At 43.6% G+C, this 25,913-nt stretch overlaps 9 protein-coding genes across 9 annotated transcripts; 5 read left to right on the top strand and 4 right to left on the bottom strand.

The window, feature by feature from the left end:
* Window positions 1-2,679: 2,679 nt before the first annotated feature.
* On the bottom strand, window positions 2,680-3,697 carry rps1 (40S ribosomal protein eS1; the record flags this gene model as incomplete). Its single annotated transcript, XM_041695329.1, has 5 exons — window positions 2,680-2,823; window positions 2,875-3,376; window positions 3,448-3,473; window positions 3,530-3,614; window positions 3,684-3,697. The coding sequence occupies 5 exons, from the start codon at window positions 3,695-3,697 to the stop codon at window positions 2,680-2,682; spliced, it is 771 nt and encodes a 256-aa protein (XP_041561070.1).
* A 928-nt stretch (window positions 3,698-4,625) lies between these two features.
* Window positions 4,626-5,197, top strand: APUU_70453A (transcription elongation factor 1 family protein; the record flags this gene model as incomplete). The annotated part of the gene is made up of 4 exons (XM_041695328.1): window positions 4,626-4,628; window positions 4,713-4,757; window positions 4,817-4,955; window positions 5,013-5,197. The coding sequence occupies 4 exons, from the start codon at window positions 4,626-4,628 to the stop codon at window positions 5,195-5,197; spliced, it is 372 nt and encodes a 123-aa protein (XP_041561069.1).
* Window positions 5,198-5,425: 228 nt separating this feature from the next.
* Window positions 5,426-6,341, bottom strand: FUR1_2 (uracil phosphoribosyltransferase; the record flags this gene model as incomplete). The annotated part of the gene is made up of 4 exons (XM_041695327.1): window positions 5,426-5,477; window positions 5,531-5,702; window positions 5,757-6,115; window positions 6,184-6,341. The coding sequence occupies 4 exons, from the start codon at window positions 6,339-6,341 to the stop codon at window positions 5,426-5,428; spliced, it is 741 nt and encodes a 246-aa protein (XP_041561068.1).
* A 1,161-nt stretch (window positions 6,342-7,502) lies between these two features.
* On the top strand, window positions 7,503-9,690 carry APUU_70451A (WAPL family protein; the record flags this gene model as incomplete). The annotated part of the gene is made up of 2 exons (XM_041695326.1): window positions 7,503-7,689; window positions 7,739-9,690. 2 exons carry the CDS (start codon window positions 7,503-7,505, stop codon window positions 9,688-9,690), a joined length of 2,139 nt encoding a protein of 712 aa, XP_041561067.1.
* A 1,012-nt stretch (window positions 9,691-10,702) lies between these two features.
* On the top strand, window positions 10,703-11,426 carry rhbA (Rheb family small GTPase rhbA; the record flags this gene model as incomplete). Its single annotated transcript, XM_041695325.1, has 4 exons — window positions 10,703-10,757; window positions 10,810-10,949; window positions 11,005-11,133; window positions 11,187-11,426. 4 exons carry the CDS (start codon window positions 10,703-10,705, stop codon window positions 11,424-11,426), a joined length of 564 nt encoding a protein of 187 aa, XP_041561066.1.
* Window positions 11,427-12,487: 1,061 nt separating this feature from the next.
* Window positions 12,488-14,274, top strand: SES1 (serine--tRNA ligase SES1; the record flags this gene model as incomplete). Its single annotated transcript, XM_041695322.1, has 7 exons — window positions 12,488-12,620; window positions 12,700-12,770; window positions 12,838-12,999; window positions 13,059-13,480; window positions 13,531-13,621; window positions 13,676-14,044; window positions 14,098-14,274. 7 exons carry the CDS (start codon window positions 12,488-12,490, stop codon window positions 14,272-14,274), a joined length of 1,425 nt encoding a protein of 474 aa, XP_041561065.1.
* A 1,108-nt stretch (window positions 14,275-15,382) lies between these two features.
* SER3 (D-3-phosphoglycerate dehydrogenase) lies at window positions 15,383-17,209 on the top strand (the record flags this gene model as incomplete). The annotated part of the gene is made up of 7 exons (XM_041695321.1): window positions 15,383-15,699; window positions 15,759-16,066; window positions 16,151-16,740; window positions 16,797-16,839; window positions 16,886-16,944; window positions 17,037-17,118; window positions 17,181-17,209. The coding sequence occupies 7 exons, from the start codon at window positions 15,383-15,385 to the stop codon at window positions 17,207-17,209; spliced, it is 1,428 nt and encodes a 475-aa protein (XP_041561064.1).
* Window positions 17,210-17,636: 427 nt separating this feature from the next.
* On the bottom strand, window positions 17,637-19,676 carry BUR1 (CDC2/CDK family serine/threonine-protein kinase; the record flags this gene model as incomplete). The annotated part of the gene is made up of 8 exons (XM_041695320.1): window positions 17,637-18,393; window positions 18,485-18,679; window positions 18,729-18,942; window positions 18,994-19,021; window positions 19,074-19,228; window positions 19,281-19,377; window positions 19,430-19,511; window positions 19,567-19,676. 8 exons carry the CDS (start codon window positions 19,674-19,676, stop codon window positions 17,637-17,639), a joined length of 1,638 nt encoding a protein of 545 aa, XP_041561063.1.
* A 1,015-nt stretch (window positions 19,677-20,691) lies between these two features.
* Window positions 20,692-25,809, bottom strand: APUU_70446S (putative P-type ATPase; the record flags this gene model as incomplete). The annotated part of the gene is made up of 21 exons (XM_041695319.1): window positions 20,692-20,978; window positions 21,032-21,180; window positions 21,247-21,397; window positions 21,470-21,515; window positions 21,583-21,706; window positions 21,756-21,988; window positions 22,076-22,210; window positions 22,261-22,343; window positions 22,396-22,728; window positions 22,781-22,934; window positions 23,012-23,321; window positions 23,370-23,477; window positions 23,529-23,674; window positions 23,727-24,076; window positions 24,132-24,263; window positions 24,315-24,381; window positions 24,437-24,571; window positions 24,621-24,962; window positions 25,021-25,563; window positions 25,629-25,668; window positions 25,718-25,809. The coding sequence occupies 21 exons, from the start codon at window positions 25,807-25,809 to the stop codon at window positions 20,692-20,694; spliced, it is 3,960 nt and encodes a 1,319-aa protein (XP_041561062.1).
* Between the last annotated feature and the right edge of the window lie 104 nt (window positions 25,810-25,913).

Here is a 25,913-nt window from a genome sequence, read left to right as displayed (position 1 = left end):
CTCTATAATTAATTAGATATATAAAATCCTAAGATTACTATTACTATAATATCTTAATATATAAATTTAATCTAAGATTTTAAAGAGCTGAATAATAGTAAAGTTACTATATTATAACTAAATTTCTTAAATTAATTAACTAACTTAATTAGTTATAACTAGCTTTTTAATTACTACTATAGTAATTTCTTTATTAATTTAATATTCTTAGCTAGATTATTATAAGAAGATATTTCTTAAATCTATTATTTAAGTTTAATTACAGCCTCTATTAGTATTAAAAATATAGCCTTAATAAATCTGCACCTGTTTAAGCTAGTAGATAACTAAAAGTCTTTTAGTTAATATACTATAATAATAAAGTTATTAGTATATATATATATATTAGTATATTACTAGTATCTTAGTTAAAACTATATTATTCTTAATTTATTTTTAGTTAGTATTATTTTGGCCACTATACCATAAAAAATAATTAAAAGAAGATAGAAAGAGTTAAAATTAATTATTTATAGAGTTAAATCAAACTTTTAACTTATAAAGTAAAGTGTAGCGATACTTTTGTGGTATCACTGGTTCTTCCTTTTTTATATATAATGATTAATCTTATTTAAGAAGTTTAATAAAGTCTATAAATTAATAATAATTATAAGAGTTATATATAAAGAATACTATTAAATATTATTAAATAAGTACTAGAACTATATAAGAATATTCTGTATATATATAATTTAGTATTAATATAGATATAGATAAATAAGATAGTATTTATAAGTTATTTAAATATTTTTAATACTATAAAAATTATTATATATTCCTATAGAGAGGTTATATAAATTATCTAATATATTTTAATAGTATATAATTATTATACTAATTTATAATTAAATATTTTATAGAGGAATAAGTAAATTACTAATTATTAATAACTACTTAAGATTAGTAGTAAGCTAGGTCTTATCTATAAAATCTTAGAATTTATAATATAAATATAGTTTCTAGATTAATTTAGAAGTATTAAAAATTATAATTTTAATCTAATAAAGATGCTGGTAGAGCTGATCTAGGTACTATTAAAAATATAAAAAAATAATTAATAAATAATTAGATTTTTATTAAATAAAGACTAATAAATCTACTAATCTCTAAAAATTAGTAGTAACTAATATTTATAAAGATATAAAACCTAAAATCTAGAAACTATTTATAAATATAGAGGCGCCTTAAAAACTATATATAGAAAATATATATAGTAATAAGTAATAATTAAAAAATAAAACTAATAGAAAGGTCTAAATAGCTTTATATTATTTAATTTTATATATTTAGATTGCCCTAGTAGAGTAGCTTACTGCTAGATAGGGATCTTTTCTAGTATTCAGCTATAAGCTGACAGATCTGTGTATGAATCAATAAAATAAATAAAGCTTATTTATTAAAATAAGTTTATATAAGTTATTATTTAATATAAAGCTATATATACTCTACAATATATTAAGATATATATTTAAATAAGACTTTAATATTAGATTAAATATTAAAAAAGCTATAAAATTTACTATTATTTATATAAAAATTTTATATAATTAAAAATATCTATTAGTAGTATTTAATTCTAGTAAATTTATTTATTTATATTTATATTATAAATATAAGTTATTTATTCCTTAATACTTATTATTTAAGTTTAGTAAGTAATATACTGGTTTATTTATTATTATTAAATATATTAAAAAATAAATTTATTAATTTAAAGATTTATTATTAAATTAAAAGATATATCTTATTATATCTATTATTTAATTAAAACTTACTCTAAATTTTAATAAAGACCTTTATAAATAATATTATATTAAATTAAAATATATATTAATAAATAATAATTAGTTATATTATAATAATAAAATTAAATAAAAAAACTTTATATCTTTATAAATATATATTAACTTAGACAGGAAATAAAAAATAATATATATAAAAAATATTTAAAGAATAATTAAATAAGAAAGTTTTATTATTACTATTAATTATTATTTATTAAGATATATTAAAGATTTTATATTATTTACTATATTTATATACCAGCGGACTTATATTATTCTAATTAAATAGCTTTAGCTCTACTTCCCGGATCCTGTTGATTAAACTAATTCAACACTTTACCAATTCACCAAGATCGCCAACTTGCGACAGTGATCCCGCAGGTTACCAGAGGGGTCGGTTACTGTGGAGAGAATCACAAATAGAATGAATAACAGTAGCACTATCCAGTAAGTAATAAGCTACACCTGCTAATATTGTAAGTTCATAACATCATCAGTTCATGACAAGAATATATTTCTAGTAGGTAATAGCGTGCCACGTGGCTAGGGCTAGGGCTAGTCCCATGAGGAGGTCTGGGCCGTGATGTTCGGAGCTGGTTCTTACGATAATAATATCCTTTACCGGTTACCCGTCCCAATGGCATTCCCTATGATTTTAACTTGGCACGTCGGAACGTCCAGTACAGAGCGAAATGGCTCCACAAGTCTGAATAGGCAGGCGACAAATTGGGATACGAATAGAAAAGTATCATTCACGGTGACATTGATTTTGTTTATTTTCACAGCGGAACAATCTAGAAAACTTCCCAGGACCCTACAAAAGAGAAAAGCCCATGAGCTAGGAAATTCTAGAACCTCAAACAGTTTCCAGAACCTGTTCCTTGAACTCCCTCTCCACCTTCTGACCCTTGTCATCGGTGGTTGACTCACCATGCAGGTTGAGCAGTGCACCGAGATCAAACTTGGGCGCCTTAAGAAGTTTAACCTTGCGAATGTGGACCTGTATATTGATTAGCTGTAATCTTCACGATGCTATTGACATAAGACGTACATGCTGAAGGGGATAGATTCCCTGTGTTGCCTTCTCGATTTCGCGGCCAATAACCTCGGGGATGAGCTTTGTCGTAAGCTGGGAAAGAGAACAGCTCGAGGCCTCCCGTTGCATAATTTCGGTCATCTTCTTCCTGATAGCGCGGATCTGGGACGAGCGAGCGTATGTGGTTTTCTTGATCTGGTTGGGACGTCTCTTGGTAAAGGCGATTGCGAACAGGCGTAGAAGATAGTCATCGGTTGTCTTCACGGTGACGTTGGCCTCAATAAGTGACTGCCATTTGCGCACAAGGGATCGTAGCTTGTCGGTGGTGAAGTCAAGACCGTGGAAGTTGGTGAGACAGTTCTTTCCTTGGATTTCATCAACGCGGAGCTTGACCTTGCGGAAGGCATGGTCTTCGTCGTTTTGGAGATCCGCGAGAGAGACTTCGAAAATGCGGCCCTTCAAGGAATCGTTCGCATTCTTAAGACCGCTGGTACGGTTGACAAGGGTCTTCCCGACGCTTTTCGAATCAGTTAGTTCCTTTCCCACAGTCAAGTGTCATGAAAAATCTTCAGCCAGCATCCAACTCACTCTCGGATCTGGAAGGTCGAGGGAGCCTAATCGTTGTTAACAAAGCCCAGGATCCAAAAAAAAAAAAACTTAGGCTGCTTACCTTCACGGAGTACTCATCCTTCCTGGTAAAGGGATCAACAGTTCTCTTCTTGATTCCCTTCTTGCCCTTCGACAAGCGCTTGTTTCTAGCCGTTCATTAGCAACAGGCTCATCGGGTTTGGGGTTTCATTGACTCAGGGATCGAAATGTCGTACTTTCCAACAGCCATAATTGCGACTCGGTCCTATCCGTCAATGGTCGAAGATAGACGAGAAGTTGACACCACGCAATTAGGTGGAAGTGGTCGAGTCGGTTCGTGCTGCTTGCCGCGGTTTCGACGGACAAGAAGTTGAGGACAAAATCCCACAGAAAAGTTCCGTTAAGCGAGACGCTGGCCCTATAGTTGCTTTACGTAATATATTACCCACAAACCTGACGTCGTTTTATTGGAGGATTGATAAGTCACGTGTAAGCATCATCCATCCCCACATCCAGCGTTTGACCCTGTGTTTTCTGGAGCCTGCTACAAGCCGTAGTTGGACTTTTGTTGACACTAACCTATGAAGGCATAAGATCTCTTATCTGAGATTCTCTAGTTGGTCTTTTTTTTTTTTTTTTTTTTCATTATGTGAAGGGGTCTTTTTTTCTTCTTAGATCTGTATATGATACCTTGATATAGGTGAATTCACCACTACTACACTGTATATTCATAGCAGGGCTGTCACACACCGCTCAACAACAACAGTGATCTAATTCCTAACTCGTCTAAGGGACTTTAACCACTACCCAACAGACGAGATGGTGACTTTTCGTATACAGACAATCTACAGAGAATGTACTATATACAGTATAGTCAGTACTTAATACAGAGCCCACATGCCACCATACCTTTCATTGTTTAGCCGCCCCCCACCGAGGGTCTGTGACTGTTAAAGTTAGGTATAGTGGGGCTAGCAAAGTGCAAACAGCCTGCGTGAGACTCGAGAGCCGCAGGATATGCACTTTGCACTATTTGCATCCTTTGCATCCTTTGCATCCGTGCACCCGAATACCACCCCAGGCTAGAGCCGAACCTGATTCAATCAACATAAGAGTTCCGGGGACATTCACAAGACCGCTAATTTTTCGTTGCCATATCCCATCCGCATATATCAAGTATGGTATGTTTAGCTCCATATGTTCTATTCACGCAATTTTGAGGTTGCATATCTCCCGGAGCTGTATCTGATACGTTATAATGATAGGGTAAACGTAAGAAGTCAAGCCGTCAACCCCAGCAGCCCAGAAAGGTAGTACAAGTTTGAAGACAGCTTCATACCCGTTCGAACAGGGGCTAATCCAGGAGCAGAGAGAGCCTCTTCCAAGCACGTTCGCCTGTCTATTTTGCAATCACGAGAATTCGATTGTTGTGAAGTTGGACAAAAAGCTAGGACTAGGACATTTGTCTTGCAAGGTCTGCGGACAACGGTTTCAGACGGGCATCAACTGTAAGCTCTAGAATTTTCTGATAGGGTCGCACTAGTATTAACCACACATGCCTTTAGACCTCTCTGCTGCCGTCGATGTATACTCTGATTGGGTTGACGCCTGTGACGCAGTTGCCAAGGACACCGCGGATAGATACGAAGAAAGCGATGCTATCGCCACGCGTTCTAATAACCGACCCTATTCTCCAGGCGGTCAGGGTGTTGGTGTTGCAGAGCAGACTGGTCAATTTGCCGAGGACTAATGGGGTTATTACCGAAAAGATAAACAACCTACAATATGAAGATTCTATGAACCTCCACCATGCTCTGCTATTTTCCAGAAGTCCAATGCCCTGTCAATATGATATGCGACAATGTGTGTGTGCCTCACCAATGGTACGTATCACTGTTCCGACAAAATGGTTGATGCGGTTTATGTCCTTCCGAAGAAAGGGGCGGGGGAGGGGGGACAGACCCGCCTAGGACGGATCTTATAGGGTATAATAGCGGTCACCGAAATCACCGAGACCGGGAATTATATACCTATAAAAACTTAGCATGAGGGTGGTTACCAAAACCCACTGGCGCGTCCTTACTTCTTTTCATCCAGACCTTGGTCGATAAAGGCTGTCACAACTCGTAGCCTAGGAAAGCGTTCGGCGAAATCTGCAACACCCGAGGGGCTCGCGATAAGGTTAAGGAAAAGAATGCGCTCTTCGGGAACACCCTTAGCCTTTAATATTTCGACAGCGAGTGTTGCGGATCCCCCTAGTTTATTTTTAACCCCGTTGAACTCAGCACTGCAAGTACGTCTTTGCTTACCAGTTGCAAACATTGGATCAAGTAAAAGGACCCATCGATTGGAGATATCAGTGGGTAGCTTTTCATAGAAAAGCTTCGGCATGCATGTTTCTTCATCTCGTTGTATGAGAATCTTGCCTATTCGCACGGAACGACAGCAATCTCTCAGCCCCTGCTCCATGGCCTCTCCAGCTCGCATGATTGAAACACCACAGATTTTACCCTCGAACTTAACGCCCAGATAAGAGCGACCGACGGGGGTAGTGACAGATTGCTCGACAACTGGGAGATGGTTGAGTCCTTCTTCTACCAGGAGGCGGATTATTCGGTTCGAGTAGAAGATGAAATCAGCGCGACCGGTATTCTGATCTCTAATCATGCTGCGGTGTATTAGTCGGGCTTGGAGTGTGGATAATCCATGGAGGGCCTGGATAAACTTGCGACTTACGTCAATAGTGCTATCAGTTGAGGAGTCTGAGGAAGGACATGGACGTTCTCGTAAGATATGCTCTTGGACACTGTTGCTGTGGGCTTTTCCCTATCCGATCGGTAAACTGGGCCAACGCCTTGAGCCGGTGAAGGAATAGGTTCTGTTGTTCCGCTCATTTTGGATAGGAAGATAACGCCTCGGTAGATGTAAAAAACAAAAACAAAATAAAAAGCAAAATAAAAATGACGATGACACTGTTATGTTATCGTGGGGGTGGGGTAGAGAAGGGCGCAGAATACTAAAAAGGCCCCCAAGGGTAAAACCGTGTCCAATGTTGAGGTGGTGTTACCAGGGTATAATAACATGAATGGTTGAATGGTTGGGTGGTTGACAGAATGTTCAGCGGACTAGGCACTGAACGCATGAGAGGCAATTTTGTATCAAAATGCAAAGAACGAAGATAAGCTGCCTCTGATCGCGTGTCCACCCAACTAGTCTTGCCTGCTGATCCCGCTGTTGTTGGCTGTACCCCGTATACTACCAGTCTGCTGCGAGGGGACATACACCAGTGGTGATCCCAAGCCCCATTAACTACGACAAAGAATGGTGAAGAATTAAATTACTTTCCAGTTAGTCTACAAGTGAAGATGACTATGATCGGGAGAGAGTGCTTGGAGTCCCTAGTACTTGGACAGTATAAAACAGGCCCTGAATTTACTAGTTACGCAAGAAATCGGTATTTAGATATTTCCACCAGTGCGGGAACCGCTGACCCTCGCTCCTGGTTGATATGCTGTTCAACAGATTGGTAAGTTGAGAACACTCAAATAACCTACAGCAACAGTAAAAACTGAAACAGATACTCTTGCTTGGCGGAACCGGAGAAGCTATCTTTCCGGCTTTTCTATCGAGGACGTTGTTCTTACCTTCTTTATGTCATGGACGGGGGACACTAGGAAGATCAGTTATTTTACCATGACCAATATGACCAGTTCCTCGTCGATTTTTCTCTATATAAATCCATTAAGAAGACGGCCGATACCACTATTAAACCCCTACCGCAGGCGTTCCCCATAAAGAGAGCTTCAATACCTACTCCATGGCCCTGGGTCTAGCTTTAGTTAACTAACTGCTACTGGTTAACCGTGACAGTATTAGTCATCATGTGAGAGGGGCTGAGAGCTCGCCCCAGTTTTGGAACAACGAAATACGAATCTCCAAGGACACTGCCTTCGGATACCATAAGAGGATGCGTGGAATACTGTGCTTTGCGCACCTTGCCTATATCATTCAATTCAGCTCTCTTTATTCCCCATACCCCGTCTATTCTACTTAGCATGCCACAAAATAGGAAACGAAGGGTGACGTACGGTAAATCACCTTTGAACAGGCTTGAGCCATATACGCAGGGCTTAGGTGATTCTGCCAGGGTATCCACGTCTCGCGTTTCCTCAATTAACGAGCCAGCATCGTCAACAGCTCCTGTTCGAACGTCTCAGTCTTCCCGCCTGCCGAGGAGCTCAGGTGAGTGCTTAAGCCTATGAGCACGTTGATTTGCTTATAACAAAACTAGTCAATTCTCCGGCTGCTGGAGGGGAAGGCAAGGATGAGGATCAAGGAGACGAGCACGTCGTCATGCCGCGAAAACGGAGGAAGTCGCTTCACGAAGAAGCCTACATTGACCCTACTCTACGCCCGATGAACTCGCATGCGGCCGCGCCTGTGGGTGCGAGTCTAGGGAACGCCGGCCTGCGAAACAATATTAATTCCCTTCCAAATAACCCCCATCTTGATAACGCTTCGGGGGGTGGTGACTCTCCCCGATCTCTGAGTCCAGACACCACGTTTGAAGCCAAATCAATCAACCTACCAGCGTATTCTTACTGGCGTTCTGCCCGCCGACAAAAGCCAGCTTCTCAGCCTCGGGATGATCGTAAGAATTCAAGTGGCTCTTTGAGTACATCTCAGAAGCTCGACTCGGTTTCGCCGCGGAAAAGATTGATCGACTCGTTAGGTACTGCAGACAATAGAGGCAGTGAGGCTTTTATGCCAATGTCCCATTATATGCCTAAACCGCTCTACCCTTCTGATGAGGCGAATTCCACTTCAGCCCGCCGGCGTCTTGCTAGGAAAGCGTCCGAATCCAGGACGTGTGACTCTGGGCACCTCCGAAGAAGCCCTCCCCCGCCCACACCTTCTTCAATGTTGCGATCTTCAGGAGTTACTTATTCACGGCAGCGTTCATTTTTGAATGATTCACTTACCTTGACCGATTTCGAAAACCATGATGTAATGAACTCCCACGAATTCGAACCTAAAACAAAATCTCTTAACATAAGCTCTTCGCGCATATCTCCCGAAGAGGATGACGCTCACGATAGCAAACCCGTCCGTAGCATCCACGAGCTTCGGCGGGCTGGGGACAATGCCCGATTTCGAGAGGTCATTGACTCGATTTTCGAAGACATCGAAGACAGGTATAATTCAAAGTCCGGAACATGTTGTGCCCTTGCCGAATTGTGTGGCAAACTTTTGGATTCCCAGTTTGTACATCGTTTTTCCGAGCAAGGATTTGACGAACGCCTGGTGAATTGTACATTAAACGATTTGGATTTAGTATCTGCTTCTCTTGCTCTCAGTGCTCACAGGCTGATAATAGTCGGTGGCCATACCTCTCGCGTTTTTTCCGACTCTTTGTGGGCAAGGATCCTCGAGTTACCCACTGCATTATTGGATACGGAAGATGATATCCTTATTTTAGCGCGAGGCCCTTCGATTGGTCTTTCAAAGACAGCACAGGCATCTATCAGGGATGTCCGGTCTCATTTGTTGCCCGCCATAGGTTCTCCTTCGCCATGCCTGTCACCGCAATTGCTAGCACTTGAGTGCATCAAATCCTCTCTGGTAGTTCTCCGGGAGCGCGGCCATACCATTCGCCCCTTCCCTACACTATTGCTGGGCAAGTTGATCGATCTGGTTGCGGCAAATGCCATCAAAGATCTAAATTCCTCTGCACCAAAAGGCCAACTTCAGTTTTTGGACCGGGTGTTTCTGATTCTCGAGAATTACTCGGTAATATCAGGGCCATTCGATTACAATCATTGCCGATGTTTCCGCCGTCTTGTTCATTTTCATCAAGTTTTAATTTTAGATCATTGCGATCGAAGACAGGTCTCGATATCCTATATTCGGGTGATATTAAATATTACTAACAAGGAGCCAACACTGTGCGATAGTTTTGCAACCCCAGATATTGTCTGCGGACTCGCAAATATTGTCACTACAGAATTCCGGGATATCTCCAGGGAACTTTGCGATCAGGATAATGACACGCTGAATGAGGTCATTTTGGCGCTAGGAGCTCTCATAAATCTAGCGGAGAAGACCAAGCAGTCCAGAGCTATACTTATAAGTTCCAATAACAGAGCAGTGTCTTTCTTCCATCAACTTCTCGAGCAATTCTCTGCCAGAGTTCGCACTATGGACCAGGTGAGGAGACAATTGTTACCTATTGATGTGCTCTGACATTATATATAGGCACACTCCGTGGCCGATGTGCATGTGAATGTTATTGCAGGATACTTGTCCATCCTTTTACTTACTATTTGCCTCGACAAGGAAGCTCGCCTCCTGGTTAATGAAGTTCTAGCCGGGGGTGGATTGACATTAATTCTGTCAACAGCTGAAAAGTTTTTGCAGTGCCATAGAGAGGTTGAAATGGATACTGGCCCTCTTGAAACATGGGAGCAAGGGGAATCCAGGCTCACGACACGACTCGAGCATATTATCGATCAAATATGTCGGTTGGAGGGGCTTGCTCATACGGTGCACCGAGGCTGAAAGGGAAATCCTCGCCGTTTTATAGTAGTGGGAGCCTGATATATAATCCCCCGGTATCAAATTACTTGCTATCCGACACACCGTAAGATACAGGAGTGGCTCGTATATTGATAGAAGCTGCTACAAAAGGGCTCCATCACCTCCTCTACCACGCACTAGTAATTCCCACCTACTGGAGTTGAAGTGAGATAGGTCACACTATTATGCATTAATTGTCTTCGGCCGACATATTGCGTGATGTGATCACAACAGCAGTTTACTACTAGAATTTTTTTTTTATGGACACTGTACAAATGTGACTAGGCTAAAATTTCCGAGTTAATTCTAGTTAAAAATATCATGCTTTGTTGCAGCAGGAACGGAGATGTATCTTTTGATAGGTAGGTATGTTTGCGTGCGCCCGCAATGCGGCATTCGCTCATTTAGCTCCTGAGCTACCTGGGAGTTTGCCACACCCACTGAGTCATCAGCAGCAGCGCTGCGCCGCTCCCAAGGGTTAAAGGGTACGTATCCATCATTTCTGACGTTGTTTCCGTAGCCCAATCGAAAAACCCCAGATCTCTATGATTTCTGGTCATAGAAGTTAGTATCTGTCCGCTGGGGTTCTGGCTAGCATCGCCGGACGCATTAACATCCGCAAGCTCCACGAATTATCTTGTCTTTTTCCTATTATTATCCCCTTTCTGGGCCCGCGAAAATGCCTAGTGCACCAAAGCAACGAAAAATAGCTATCGTGGGCAGTCGCTCCGTAGGCATGTGTCCACGTTCCCGAATACTCTCTTTTCAGAGCTAATAGTTCCCTAGGTAAATCCTCACTCACGGTTCGGTTCGTTGAGCAACACTTCGTGGAGAGTTACTATCCAACGATTGAGAACACCTTTAGTCGAATTATCAAATACAATGGTCAGGACTATGCGACGGAGATAGTTGATACAGCTGGCCAAGTGAGGACATTAATGGTGCGCTCGGTGATTGCAAAGCGCTAATTCAAAGCATTAGGACGAGTACAGCATACTAAACTCTAAACATTTCATCGGAATTCATGGATATCTAATTGCCTACTCCGTGGCGTCTCGTCAGTCTTTTGATATGGTAAGGGTCATCAGAGACAAGATACTAAACCATTTGGTAAGTATTTCACCTTTGACTCGCGTTTTTTTTACTCAGCTGAAGTGCGCCAGGGGGCAGATTATGTTCCACTTGTCGTCGTGGGAAATAAGAGTGATCTTAAACCCGAACAACGTCAAGTGTCCTTAGATGAGGGCCGGCAGCTAGGGGAAGAGTTTCGCTGTGCGTTTACGGAAGCTAGTGCTCGTCTTGACTACAACGTTGGGAAAGCTTTTGAGTTAATGATCGGAGAAATTGAAAAATCACAGAATCCATCACAGCCAACCGGAGGGAATAAGTGTGCTTTGATGTGACAGACAGTCGACAGAACCAATAGAATGAATCGTGTTTTTCTTTTTTTTTAAAAAAAAACCGGCGCCAACTGCTCTTCTATTCGTGTTTCAGCCGACATTAATGCCAATACATTCATATCCTGGAGTGCCCGCGGGTGATCATGCTTGACCTGCTTCCTAGGAACCTCACTAATTGCAGAATAAATGGGTTGGGCGCCTTAGACGCGGTGAGGAGGCTGCTTTTGTTCCTATTTGATTAGAAACCTTGGTTCCAATAAAATGTTTGCATATAAGGCCATCCGATGTAGGTACTACAAATTGATTCAATTCCCTTTTTTGAAATGCAATGCACCCGGCAATGTGAAGAATAAATATTTGTAGAAATCCATAGGCGGCTTGTCCTCCGCTTTCCACTTTCTGGATTGGGCAATCGCATAGTGGATACGAAACACCATAACCATTAAAACAAAGAGGGAATTTCTCTTCGATCCTTTTGGATTGCTTATAATATTACCGCGACTATGCTATAAAACCTACCTCATTCATAGCTTGTGAGTAGTTGCGCAGTAAAGTAGGTGTTTATGCTACCTCCCCACCAGTGCACTAAAGCCTTACTTTGTTAAGCTGACTAGATTGATATCTCGCTATATCTAGTACTGCGGAGTACAGGTATGTACTGTAGTTTGTAGCTAGACTTATTAGCCAACAAATTAACTAACTAGCTATTAACTTCGTAGCTAACTAAACTGGTTACGCAGTACGTCCTGCAGTTAACTACTAGTTACATAGTAGCTATCATTTGAGTGATGATTAAATGATTATTGTCTAGTCCTAATCGAGATACGGACTAGCCTATTCGAGGTTGGAGCGTCAGCACTGGACCGTGACCTAATTTAGGTGCGGATGCCCTAACTGTCAGGTTGATCGGAGAAATGTTGACCAAATTTCGTGCCCCTCATAATCTCCCCGCTAAGTCGAAGTTGCTGCACATTGATCAAACAAACGTCAACACCGATACCCAAGTGGGCCTGGCATCCTGGTGAACTCGTTTGGTTTCGAATAAGCGGGAATAATAACAAAATATGCTGGACCTTGCTGATTTCATTACTGACCGTGGCGGAGACCCGAATAAAATCAAGGAGAGCCAGAGGAGAAGATCGGCTCCTGAAACTGCAGTCGATGAGGTTCTTTCCTTGTATGAGGAAGCTCGCCGGGGTAAGTTCTCATTGATAATCTGCTTTAGTGATGCGGACCACTTGGGATTTAAATAAACTAATTTTGAGATTTGTTGCAGCACGTTATGAGGTTTCCCAAATAAACTCCCAACTCAATGCGCTCCTCAAGGAGATTGGTAAAAAGAAAAAAGTAAGTTTCGGTTTTTGTGATCTGTGCGTCCATCGATACAATCCTTTGACTGACTATCGGAAACTAGAACAAGGAAGACGCAAGCCTCCTTTTGGAGGATAAGGCAAAACTAGAGTCCCGGCGGAAAGAGGCAGAAGAGGTTGCTTTTCAGAAGGAGAGCCTGAGAGACCGAAAAATTCGAACAATTGGCAACTATGTCCATGACTCGGTCCCTGTGAGCAACAATGAGGTCAGTGGTGTTCTGGGAAAGGGGCTGGAATTGTGTATGATACTGACCGCGTCTTGTAGGATGATAACCCCATTATCAGGACGTGGTCTCCGGACAACTTCGTTGCCGAAAAACCGAACTGCTTATCGCATCATGAAGTCTTGACTCGGCTTGATGGCTACGATCCGGAACGCGGGGTCAAGATCGTTGGCCACCGTGGATATTGCCTTACCGGTTATGGTCTTTTCTTGAACCTTGCACTTGTGAACTATGGGTTGGAATTCCTATGGAAGCGTGGGTACAAGCCGAACCAACCACCTCACTTTATGCTTAGGGAGATGATGGCAAAAACTGCCCAACTCGAACAGTTTGACGAAGAGCTTTACAAAGTCACTGAGAGCGAGGATAAGACCACTGACAAGTATTTGATTGCCACCTCGGAGCAGCCCCTATCAGCATTGCATGATAGCGAATGGCTCCAAGATAAAGATCTCCCTATTAGGTGAGATATGCTGCATTTATAGTGGTATACAGAGGCTTACTGGATAGCAGATATGCTGGATATAGTACTTGCTACCGTAAGGAGGCCGGCGCTCATGGGAAAGACGCTTGGGGGATATTCCGTGTCCATCAATTTGAGAAGGTCAGATATAGGCCCCCACTAAGCCAACCGTCCCAAGAACTCACACAATAATAGATTGAACAATTTATTCTCACGAAACCTGAAGACTCCTGGAAAGTGTTTGACGAAATGATAGCCACTTCTGAGGACTTCTACCAATCCCTTGGACTCCCCTACCAGATTGTCTCTATAGTTTCTGGCGCCTTGAATAATGCCGCAGCAAAGAAATTCGACCTTGAAGCATGGTTTCCCTTCCAGCAGGAATACAAAGAGCTGGTTTCTTGCTCCAACTGTACCGACTACCAGGCACGTGCACTCGGCATTCGATTTGGCCCCAAAAAGACCACGGACGCGAAAAAAGCATATGTCCATGCACTGAATGCTACGCTGTGCGCTACGGAGAGAACGCTCTGTTGCATACTTGAGAACTACCAAACAGATGATGTATGAACTAGGTATCGCCCATAATTAGTATGACTCGTACTGACAACGGATAGGGATTTGTTGTTCCAGAGCCCCTCCGCAAATACATACCCGGTGCGCCAGAGTTTCTTCCCTACACCAAAGAGCTTCCGAAAGACAGCACTTCGACCAAATCTAGACCCAAAGCCGCCAGCAAGCCTTTTACTGGCACAGATGAAGCAGCCAAAAAGTTGCAAGGCATGCAGATATAATACAAGCGGGCAGAAACTCTAACAAATTCCAAAATCATTGACTAGCCTATCGTGTAATTCCTTTTATGCTAGGCTTTTGTTTTTAGATTGATTTGGGTTCACACAGTAGATATCCAACATGAATGCCTTGGGGACCTGATGGTAATATGGATGAATGTCTTTCAATTTAGGCCAAATCAATTCGCTTAATCCGCCCACATGGAAACAGCATCCTTGACAGCAGGTGCCAAAACCATGCTAGATGACCGTCGGTCTGGAGGGTATATGATATTCTGAAGCAATTCTTAGAGAGCTTTTTCTAAGGAAGGAGAAAAAAAAAAAGGTGAGGGGGGGTGAGGTCCGTAAGCAGCCTCTTGATGAGGCAACCGTAAAGGCACCAAGTAATCACAGTAATAAATCTTCTTCTCTCTGGAAATCGTAGAGAAACACGAACGTCTATGGAGTGGAGTATGTGTAATGACCGACCGCCTAACTTCACCGATTCACCGTGGGGGCGAAGATAACTGCCCCACCTTGACCCCTCTATTGGACTTGTGCTGCCCCTCCGCCTCCGAGTCCGGAGCTGATCGTTCTGACGAGTTCTGAGTGATGAATTCGGGTCGGCACGCTGACTGCAGTGACTGGAAAGTCCATCGTAGAGCGTGGTAATCTGGCACCGGTAAAATTCTCTTTTAGTGGATATTATTCTTCTCGTATTGGATATGCCTGTCCAACACCTATCAATGAGGGGTTAGGTTACGGTGTTTGAAACCAGTTCATCGACTGTTGGTCCCTGGAGTTATTTCGGAGCAAAGTCGAGTAGGGATGACTCAATTCAGTGGTACAGTGACTCCGTAGGCCTAGCTGCTCCAGAACTGAGGTGCTTATTAAATTTTTCATATAAAAGAAACTTATGACACACTACGTTTCCTCCTTTGAATCCCAGCCTGCCTTTACCTTCCAAACACCAACTCTAATGGTAAATTGCCTGGGAAATCGGTGAGTAGCTGATGGGGATAGCCTTTCTGCCAACTTGTTACCACCATTTTGACAGTTCTAACCTTGATTATCTAAGATCCAAAGAACAATTCCTACGGAGTCTTACTTTGCGCCCACTGACGGTTAAAACATGGCGACATCTGCAAGAGATATAGGTTTCGGCAGGGATGCCGCGAGCCTGGGTACTTCGCAAGGCCAGAGCTTTTCAACTTCACCAAACACGTCTTTCCAATCCGCTCCGTCTAGCCATGGTGGCTCGGCTTTCACAACCCGCGTGGCTCCGTCTCTCAATGCAAAGCACCTAAAACCTTTTGCCACCGAGGATATCAAGGTCTTGCTCCTAGAAAATGTCAACCAGACAGGTCGTGATATTCTAAACAAGCAAGGATACCAAGTAGAGTTTCTCAAGTCATCGCTCCCCGAGGATCAACTTATAGAGAAGATTCGGTGAGTGCAGACTACCTATTCGGAAATGCCTACTGACTGGATTTTCTCTTCGTCAACAGAGACGTTCATGTGATCGGAATTCGTTCGAAGACAAAGTTGACGGAGCGTGTGTTAAAGGAAGCACGTAATCTCATAGTTATTGGTTGCTTTTGCATTGGAACAAATCAGGTCGACCTCCAGTATGCAGCGGAGCATGGCATCGCAGTATTTAATTCTCCGTTTAGCAATTCTCGGAGCGTGGCCGAACTGGTCATTTGTGAGATCATTGCTCTCGCTCGTCAGCTTGGCGACCGTTCCAATGAAATGCACAATGGCACGTGGAACAAGGTCAGCAACAAGTGTTGGGAGATAAGGGGGAAAACACTAGGTATTACTCTTCCTTCTTAGCCACGGCACCCTTAATATGGTTGGCTTGTGTTTTAATTGGCCCCAATCTGACATTGAAATACAGGAATTATTGGATATGGCCACATTGGATCCCAGCTATCGGTTTTGGCAGAGTCCATGGGCATGTCGGTTGTTTATTATGACGTGGTAAATCTCATGGAATTGGGTACGGCCCGCCAAGTTTCAACACTGGAGGATCTCCTATCCGAGGCGGATTTCGTTACATGCCATGTACCCGAGCTTGCTGAAACAAAAAACATGCTGGGACAGAAACAATTTGAGCTCATGAAAGATGGTAGCTATTTGATCAATGCCAGCAGAGGAACTGTCGTCGATATACCTGCCCTGGTACACGCGATGCGGTCTGGCAAGATTGCTGGTGCTGCACTTGATGTGTATCCAAACGAGCCTGCGGGAAATGGTGACTACTTCAACAACGATCTTAACACCTGGGGAACAGATCTCCGTGCTCTCAAGAATCTAATTTTGACCCCACACATCGGCGGTAGCACCGAGGAGGCGCAGCGTGCGATTGGCGTTGAGGTGGCAGAGGCTTTAGTCAGATATGTGAATGAGGGCACAACTTTGGGCGCGGTCAATCTCCCGGAGGTCGCTCTTCGTTCCCTAACCATGGATGAACCAGATCATGCTCGGGTATATAATGTTTACCCCCCTGCAAGTATCATGTACTGACCCGCTGACAATTGTAGGTTATCTATATTCACCACAATGTCCCGGGTGTTCTACGGAAAGGTAAGAAAACAAAGCATATTTCTGTTAGACTGGCTGACCTTTTCAGTCAACGAGATCCTCGGTGATCATAATGTCGACAAGCAAATGACGGATAGTAGAGGTGATGTAAGTTGTTCCTCGCCGGCCCCCTAACATTTCCTTTCTTTCTCTTTCTTTGTTGAATGCGGTATAAACGCAGTGCTAACCATGGTGTGCAGGTTGCCTATCTGATGGCCGATATCAGCAACGTCGATAATACGACGATCAAGGACTTATACGAAAGACTTGAAAGCCTCTCATGTACTGATACCTCCTCCACCCATGAATGCTTCTTGGCGGCTAATTACTGGCTTTCTCTTTAGCCCGGATAATGACGAGAATATTGTATTAAGTCTGCTCACATTGGTTGCATCAATCATTCCACATAGATTAGGGCACATATACTTCCATGTCACACCAGGCTCTAGAGAACTGGACGGGCGGGGAGGAGTTAGGAGGGTAATAACATTTTGTGTTTTGGTTCCTGGTAGGAGTCCCTCAACGGTACCTTTCTACCAGAAGATGTTAGGCCTCAGAATGTTGGGGTCCTATGGCCCTGACGTGTATCCCTTGAATATCTAACTTGCTAGAGAAAAGTCTTTCATTTTCCATTTTAAGATTTCGAATAGACGCCGAAAAAAGTAAAATGTTGTTGCAATGCCGAGCATTCAACATGAGCAAATAACTAATTGCTGTCCGAAAGCGAAGAGCATGAAATATGTTTTGTCGATTTTAACACCACCCCACCGCCACTTTAGAAACGAAACCAAATTATGAGCTCACCGGCGATATGAGCCCCTGTCCATTCGTTCTCTATACATAGGGCTCCGACTCCGCCTCCTTGATGTATTTTCTCGTGAATAATCAAGCTTGTTCTGATGATATGAGCCACGCCAGTCGGAGTTGGTGGGCCCATGACCTCTCTCACGATTTCGATCGCTCCCGCTGTAATTAGGAACATATGAATCGACGTTTGCTTCGAGATCCCCATAGCGAGGCCCGTATCCTCGATCTCGCCCCCCTTTATCGGGATGGCCTGGCATCCACTGTTCATGATGTGTTGGCGCTGGGGGTTTAGGCGGTAAACCGCCGTCTCTATGCCGGGACGGAAGACTCTGGTTTGAATCCTCATTAATCTTTTTTTGCCGCGTGTGCTGGGAATCATTATTCCATGTATCGCGCCGTTGGTTCCCCATGCTTCCATTGGAAGTTGCCTTCACTCCCCGGGGAGCACCGGGGACACGAGAATTCCTAGCTTCTGCGTTTGTTCTATTTCCTGAATTAGTTGACCACCCCCCATTCCGACCAATCCCCACAGAGCCTCCAGCAGGCGCTGGAGGCATAGCAGCTCGCTGTCCACGGAATCTCCGTCTATCAAGTTCGTGGGAATCCTCGAAAGTTGGAATGTCACCCGGACGCGCTGGAAGGGGTGGTGTCGAGAAATAAGGGTGTTTTAACGCGTCAATCGCATTCACCCTTTTCCGCCAATCAAGTTTCAAGAGCTCGGTTAACAAAGAAATGGCGATAGGGCTTTGGCTGTGAACGAGCTCAGTTAGACGCTGATTCCCTTGACACAGGAAGACACCACCGGGTTAAATGGAAAAAATACATGGAAAGGATGTATTACTTTTTGAATACCTCTGCAAGATTCCCTGGCCTGTTTCCGAAACTTTTCACGCCTTCACAACCTGGGAGAGAGCTCCAACCTGGCATATTCTCTTCTGTAGGAGTGCCTACAAGGCTGAATATGAGTTGTGCTTGATTGAGATCACTGTTACCGGCGAGGATTGGCTTTCCCTTGAACATTTCACCAAAAACACATCTGTATATGTTAGATACTTGACGAAAAAGGCTTAAGGTGCGTGAAGTACCCAACACCCCACATATCAATAGCAGATGTATAGCGACGGAGTTGCAGAAGTAGTTCCGGAGGGCGATACCATCGAGTCACAACCAGAGTGGTATAATCTCTCTTCGCTTCCCCTCCTCCTTTCCCGGGTTGAGGAGGTGCTTCGTCGAAAGGCCGCGCCAGACCAAAGTCAGCGATTTGCAGAATACCGTGGTTGCTTATAAGCAAGTTCGCCGCTGTGCCCAGGTTAGCAAAGATACTTCTTGGAACGTTATGACAGAACTAGCCTTTCATGTCGCGGTGTAGGATGCAATTCTGTACCAAGTTAGAAAGAGTCATTTCCTCTGATACCTAGGCACAGGAATACCCCGTGTAAATATTTTAGCCCTTCGAGGAGTTGGATCATGTAGCACTTAATTTGCGGTTCAGTGAAATAAACTGCAGGATTCTCCAAAAGCCCTGAAAGGTCGTGTTCCATGTAGGGGAAAACCATATACATGCTAGCCTTCTTGCGCCCCTCCCCTTCTCGAAAGTCAGACCGGTTTCCCAAGGGGTATAACGAAATATCTTGTACCTTTACCTCGCTCCACAGCCATTTCCCTGAGTCGCATGATGTTGGCGTGGGACAGCATTTTTAGAAGCTTGATCTCTCGGAGGGCGGTAATCGGAAACTTTATAACGGTCAGATAGTCGGAGAGAATAGGAATACCAGATTAAACCCACCCCATCTCGTTCATTGTGCATAAGGATCTTTTTCAAGGCGACAATGGAGTCGTCCCTTTTAGCTCTCGCCTTGTAGACCTCTCTGAAGCAAAAGGTTCAGGTCAACCAAATCCAAAGATGAGCGTGGAACACCTTACCCAAATGTACCTTCACCGAGCTTACCCAAAAATTCAAAGTCGCGGATACCGGTACATCCAGTGAACCTCGTGCTCCCATTGCTATTTCGATCCAGAGGGCCGATACCCATTTTCCATCAGTATGGGGTTCGCATTCGCTGTCTTGTTTAAAAGGGGTTTGGATATTTGTTGATATTGCGGGGAAAATAGAATCCGATAGGGACGGAGATTTAAGTGTCGTCGCTTTTCGTTCAAGGATAATGCGATATACTATAGCTATAGTTTGGGTATTTCGAGAAGTTCAGATATGTTCCTATAAATCAGAGTAAGACAAAGACAAAGAAAAGTTTTTAACTGGAAGAGTGAGGGAAGGGCGAGCTCGAAAGGTATACCAAATTGAGACAGAATAGGCTGAATTATGTCAGCTCGCAGCCTTATCACGCTTAGTAGGACTTGACACGAAAGTTATAACTATACCTATAGAGTTGGACTACCAGCATTTAGTTAGTGCGAGCAATCAAAGTATGACGGAGACAGGAATCACGTGATGGATTCCGAATTGGCCGCGATTTGAAATCAAACCATTGGAACCTCCCCGTTCCCGGCCTCATCGAACCTCATCGTCAATTGATATCCGCAATTTGAGCAGGTGAGCTATTGCCCAAATCATATTTGTTGCGGCATCTAATCGTCTTCCAGATATGGCAGCGAGTCATCCCATCCATATCCACCCTGCTCGGCCACTCTACCGCTTTACGGCAACTGCCCTCGGCGCCAGCATGTGGTTTTTCGTAAGTTCGCCAGCGCCTTAATATGACGCCCTCGCCAATTATCTAATAAAATATCAACATATGTAGTTAATGTACCGAGCTAAGAAGGACGGGGCTGCTTTGCTCGGTTGGAAGCACCCCTGGGAACATTGAGCGCAGACGAAAATGGCAGAGACCATGTTCATATATCTAGTACAGGTTGGATCAGCCAGCCATACACCTCTCGATACACAAAATACCACAAGTTAGAACTTCGAATGAGCATGTATTCACAATTCGCCAATACCATGATTTCGTCTATCTCAATCCTAATTGGGTGAGCGCCGATATGCGCATCCTTGCTAACGCACCGACTTCTCCACCCTCAGTCAGAAATCTATCTATTCATCTCCTCAAGCAACATTTTATACCGGCGACGCTGCTTCTGATGACCTGGTAGCATGCCTATTTTCAGGCGTCCAATAATGCGAGCAAGTTGGGGAAATATTGTTCGCTCTGCGAACCAGGCGAACAAGAAGCTTGCAATGGCTAGCCCAAGCAACCATGTAGCAAAACCGTCTGATAAGTAAGTCAACTGCATGACCTGCCTTATCCAACTGGATGGTCTGAAAAGCATATAGACCGAAAAGGTCAAGTCTATGAATATGACGGCAAGGAATGGCCCTGGGAGGTATCAGAAATCATCGCCGGACAGTACAATTTTCAGAGAGGCGCACTGTTTGACTTCATTGGGGTTCGAAACGGTGGGCCCACACTTAAAACAACACTTGCCAAAATGTACTGGAAGCTGGATGTCAAGAATAGAACGGTGTTCTCCGAGTTCTCGATTATTTCCTCACCCAGGTCAATATTGGGGGCTTTGAACCTGCGAAAAAAAAAAATAAAAGGTGAGAAGGAGTTCCTAAGAGGTTGCACAGACGCAGAAATTTACCAGGGTTGTGACTGGACAGATTTGTAGGCTACGAGCTGGACAACTACGCATACAATTATCTGTCCGAGCAACGGCGTCAAGACCTTTCTAGAGACAAGGTCCGCAGTTGGTCGCTTCCGTGAAAGAACGGGGTAAGGGGCAGTCCATCCCACTTGTGGTTAAAATTAGTTTCACATTAAAAAAAAAAAGATAGAGAGAAGGCAGCTGGGATTTTCAGGCTTACTAAAGACCGCGATTGGTAGTATAAGAGTAAGGTCGATGAATAAAAACTGAATAAAGGATGATTAGTGATGTCCCTAATATATTTTTTAAAAAAAAAAAAAAAAAAAAACTCACTTGAAAGTCTCCGAGGTTAGATCCTGTTGTGTACAGGAAGCTGACAGTTGCGAACTGGATTGCGGAATACAAGCTCATATACTTGAAGCAGCAGAAACTCGTGACGAGTGAGCTACGGCCCTCTCTGTACTAGGATTAGCTGCCATGTTACAGAAGGAATTGATCCCTCAAACCTGATCAGAGTCGGGACGCAAGTAACGTCAAATTGACGGCTTGTGAAGGGGGCTGCTACAGATGCTTCGGCATCCGACAGGGATATGCCGACATCTGCAGCCTTCAATGCTCCGCAGTCGTTAGCACCATCGCCACAGAACCCACAGCAGTAATCAAGTAATTGAAGTTTTTCGACAAGTTCGTGCTTTTCATCGGGGGACATTCTCGCAAATACGTTTCCACGAGCAAGCATCTGCGTTAAAGAAAATTGAGTTAGATCATAAAATGTAGGAGGGGCATGGGTCAAGTTTTGATTCCTAAAACTTGGATGCATACTCACCCTTTTCACAACAGTTTCGTTCTCGTAGTCTAGAATCCATCTAAATATGTCACCGCTGATTGCAAGCGAATATTTGCAAGCGTTGTGGAAATCCTCAGGAAAGGATGAATTAACTTCACCGGAATCTAACAACGGCTGCTCATTGTTAGCCCTTAGATCTAGCTAATTTAAAAAGAGCAACATACCATCAACGTTTCTGGGTTTAATTCTAAGGTTGGATTGTCAACGCTTTCCCAGCATAAGGACGTTTTCAGATTATGCGGTATCCCTGGTCACATTAGTGCTAACACGCGCCTTGAACCATCCCCTGGATTACCAACCTTCTATAAACCGTGGTATAAAGCACTGCTCTTCGATGCCCAGTATGCCACACTCCCGGGCAACACTTACTGCGGTAAGTATATTATCGCCCGTACACATGATATTTCTTATGTTGGCCTGGTTCAGCTCAGCAATCGTTTCGGCCGACTTCGGTTTCAGTTTATTCTCGAAGATTATAAACCCGACAAATTCTAGGCCTGTCTCTGCATCCGCGCGTGTTATTTTCTGGATTCTCATCCAACTTAATCTTTGTTCATATCTAGCAGCGCAAGCGATGACGCGGTAGCCGTTGTGTGTATACTGGCTAAGAATCTCTTCAAAATCCGAGGGTACTGTACCAGTCGGTTAATAAGTCAATACTAAGAAAAGTATGGGCACACTGACAGCTTTCTGGGCGACAGATATCCTTGATGCTTTCTGGTGCACCTTTTACAAAAACAGTGGCACCACTATCACCAAATTGCCTCACAATCACACTTGCACGGCGAAGCTGTGAAACGAATTCGAAACTGCGTAAGATACCGAGTTCTACAGTTCCCTAGGAGTTCGGCCGAAGTATTAATTCCCACATTCGACTACGTTGACAGTAAAACAAACGAGTGGGTAGTTGCTTACATTCACAATATCATTGTCACCACTGTTCATGGGTACTGTGGTATTGGGCGGACGGGCAACAGAAGGAACGATCGTTTCGTTTTCGGCATTTTGGTGCTCGAGTGTCAGGCCTCCACCTTCTTGAAAAGACCACCCTGTAAACTGAAACATCTTCACATCCAACGGGTCGCCTAGGAGCTCATCGTCTACTACTCGCAGAGAGTGGCACGTCGCCATGATGCGAATGATAATATCATAATTATCAAATCCTTGAGCTAAGGCAGAAACTGACTCTGGCTTGCATGATATGTCGGATAGAAGTTCAGATAGTCTAGACGAATTAGCCATCGGATACAGGAATTGTGCAACAAAGCCAAACCTTTGATGTCGGGACATTGTTCGTATTCCAAGGACATCTAAACCATCCTCGGTGAGGGTACCGGTTTTATCGAAGCAAATCACATCAAGCTTACCGCCCACATTGACTCTTATAAATGTTAGCATGGACATCTTATATATTATAGAATGTCCGTCTTACCTCTGGGGACTAATGCAAAAGATCCCTTTGCTTTTCAATCTAGATAGAGCAAAGTTGGTCCCGATTGTTAATGTAGCTGGCAGTGCCGGTGGAACAATGATTGTAATCAAGTCAAGCGCCCTGACAATGATCACGCTCCACGAAAGCTATCAAATATAAGCCCAACATGCTTCGGTAATTTGCAGCGGCGAGACTTACACCCAGGCGCACAAAATTAACGAAAGACGCAATGAACCCTAGAAAAGCAACTAGGCCCATGACAGATATATAACGAAACGAGTCCTGGTAGAATTTAAAGCCCGAAGGCTTCGGAAAAAGCATTGAGCGAATGAGAGCTCCTTTAGTTGTTAGAAACCCAGTCCTCATGACAATTGCCAGCGCAATCGCCTCGTCATCATCAACTCCCTGTGGGCGTCGCGCTCTGATGATCTTGGTCCCGTTAAACAGAAAATGCTTGGCAACATTAGAATGAACCGAAGGTGCACTGAGATTAAGATAGTCGAGAGCATCATCTGTCAAGGGAGTCTTCGAAACTGGAATAGATTCACCTGAGTTTTCTTTAGTTCTCGCTCACATCCATAGCAACGACCCTGTATTCCATACCTGTGAGCATGCTTTCATTTACAATGCAATCTCCGGATAGTAAAATACAATCACAGGGAACCTGGTTCAGGGAAGGGTCAGAAAACTCAAATACATCTCCAGGAACGAGCTCCTGAGATGTAACAGATCTCCCTGAAATTTGTCAACACACGTTCCACTAGTGCGTTCGGCAGGCACACTAACAAAATCCATTTCTGAGAACACGAATATCACATTCAAAGAGAGACATCTCTTTCAGGCGTTGCGTTGTCTGAGTGGTTTAGGTATGAGGTAGGTTTTGCGGATATAGGATGATTATTACATACTGCAGTGGTCTCAAGAACTGTGGTTCCTATGCTGATGACGGAAATAATAAAAATGCAAGCAGCGTAGTAGTAGTACGTGTCGAGAGACCAAAGAACAAGACTGGCAAGCTGGAAGATGTAAAATGGATGAAAAGCCTTACCTCATCAGTATATAAACAAACCAACACCTGTGACGCATACGTACCTCATCGGTTAGGAGTTTTAATAGCGACCGTTGCTGAATATCAATGGCGTTTTTACCAAAAATCTGTTCACGGCTATCACGATCGTCGGCATTGAGCCCAACCCTCATAGATTTTGCATTCGTCCAGGATGGGTCTTTCCAGCCACTAATCAAGAGAAATTTGTCCTCCAGGGGGTGATAGAAGAGACGTAAGTACCTGTAATCGAAGTATCTGAGTTGTTCAACAGTAGGGTCGCTATCCTCGTCGTATGTATACCGGTAGGTGTCGGCAAATATTGTAGAAAGAGGTCGTTCATATGATCGATTGCAGACTTCGCATATGCTGAGTTGTTTCCATTGATCCTTATTGCACTTAGAAATGGATCATGAACAAAAATTTAAATGGGATGGGTTCTCATACCTCAACCACCACCCATTGACACGTAGTCAAGGGCGACGGCCTACCTAAAAGACATATTCGCCATCTTGGAAGCCATTTGAACAATAGAAAGGCAAATCCGAAGGTCAAAACACATAAGGAGTAGTATAAGATAGCCCCGCTTGTGGCTGTGTTGAAACCGGCTATAACGATGGTCGTATCTTCGGACGCGATATGAATTTCCTGCTTGACTCCTCCATCTTTCCGCCGCCCTTTATTACTAGAGCTGAGAAATAATGAGCGTTGTGGAAGTAGTGGAACTTCGACAGAGTTCCGGTGGTAGGAATATTGTCTTGATCTGTAAGAAAATTTGATAGACTCGTTTGTGTCATCATCAAGCTCAGCGGCAACCGGTTCATCGACACCGTTCTCGAGATCTAAGGACCCTCTGCGAGGCCATTCAATTGAATCATCCGGCTCTTGATGATGATATGAGAGGCTGATATTAGAATCTCTTCTAATACGGCGATGGGAGAACGAAGCGATGCTAGATGGAATGCTTTCCGATATTGGACCGTCGAAAATCTATTACGGTAAGTTAGATTGGCCCCTCCACAAACAAAAGCTGTAGAGGCACAATATAAACGTACCTCGCTGCAAGCCATTCCAACATCTGTGGCAACACTAAAACTGAACCGACATCAGCTAGATTGAGAGGTACGATCCCGTGGCCCTTTACCTGCTTCTCATTGAGTCACGTCGCCGCGCCATTGAAATGGCTGCCGGCGCTGGTGACTGGATGTCTGGTGCTGTATATGAGGGGCGCTCCATTTTGCGGTTTCAGGATGATAATTTGGTTTTGTTAATTCCATCGCATTTTGCCCCCATGAGAATACGAAGCTCAGACTCGGGGTATTGTTGTGGGTTCATGTAAT

This window comes from Aspergillus puulaauensis, chromosome 7 (assembly GCF_016861865.1).
Source record: "Aspergillus puulaauensis MK2 DNA, chromosome 7, nearly complete sequence".
Taxonomy (NCBI): Eukaryota; Fungi; Ascomycota; class Eurotiomycetes; order Eurotiales; family Aspergillaceae; genus Aspergillus; species Aspergillus puulaauensis.
This window is presented reverse-complemented; position numbering and strand designations above follow the sequence as displayed.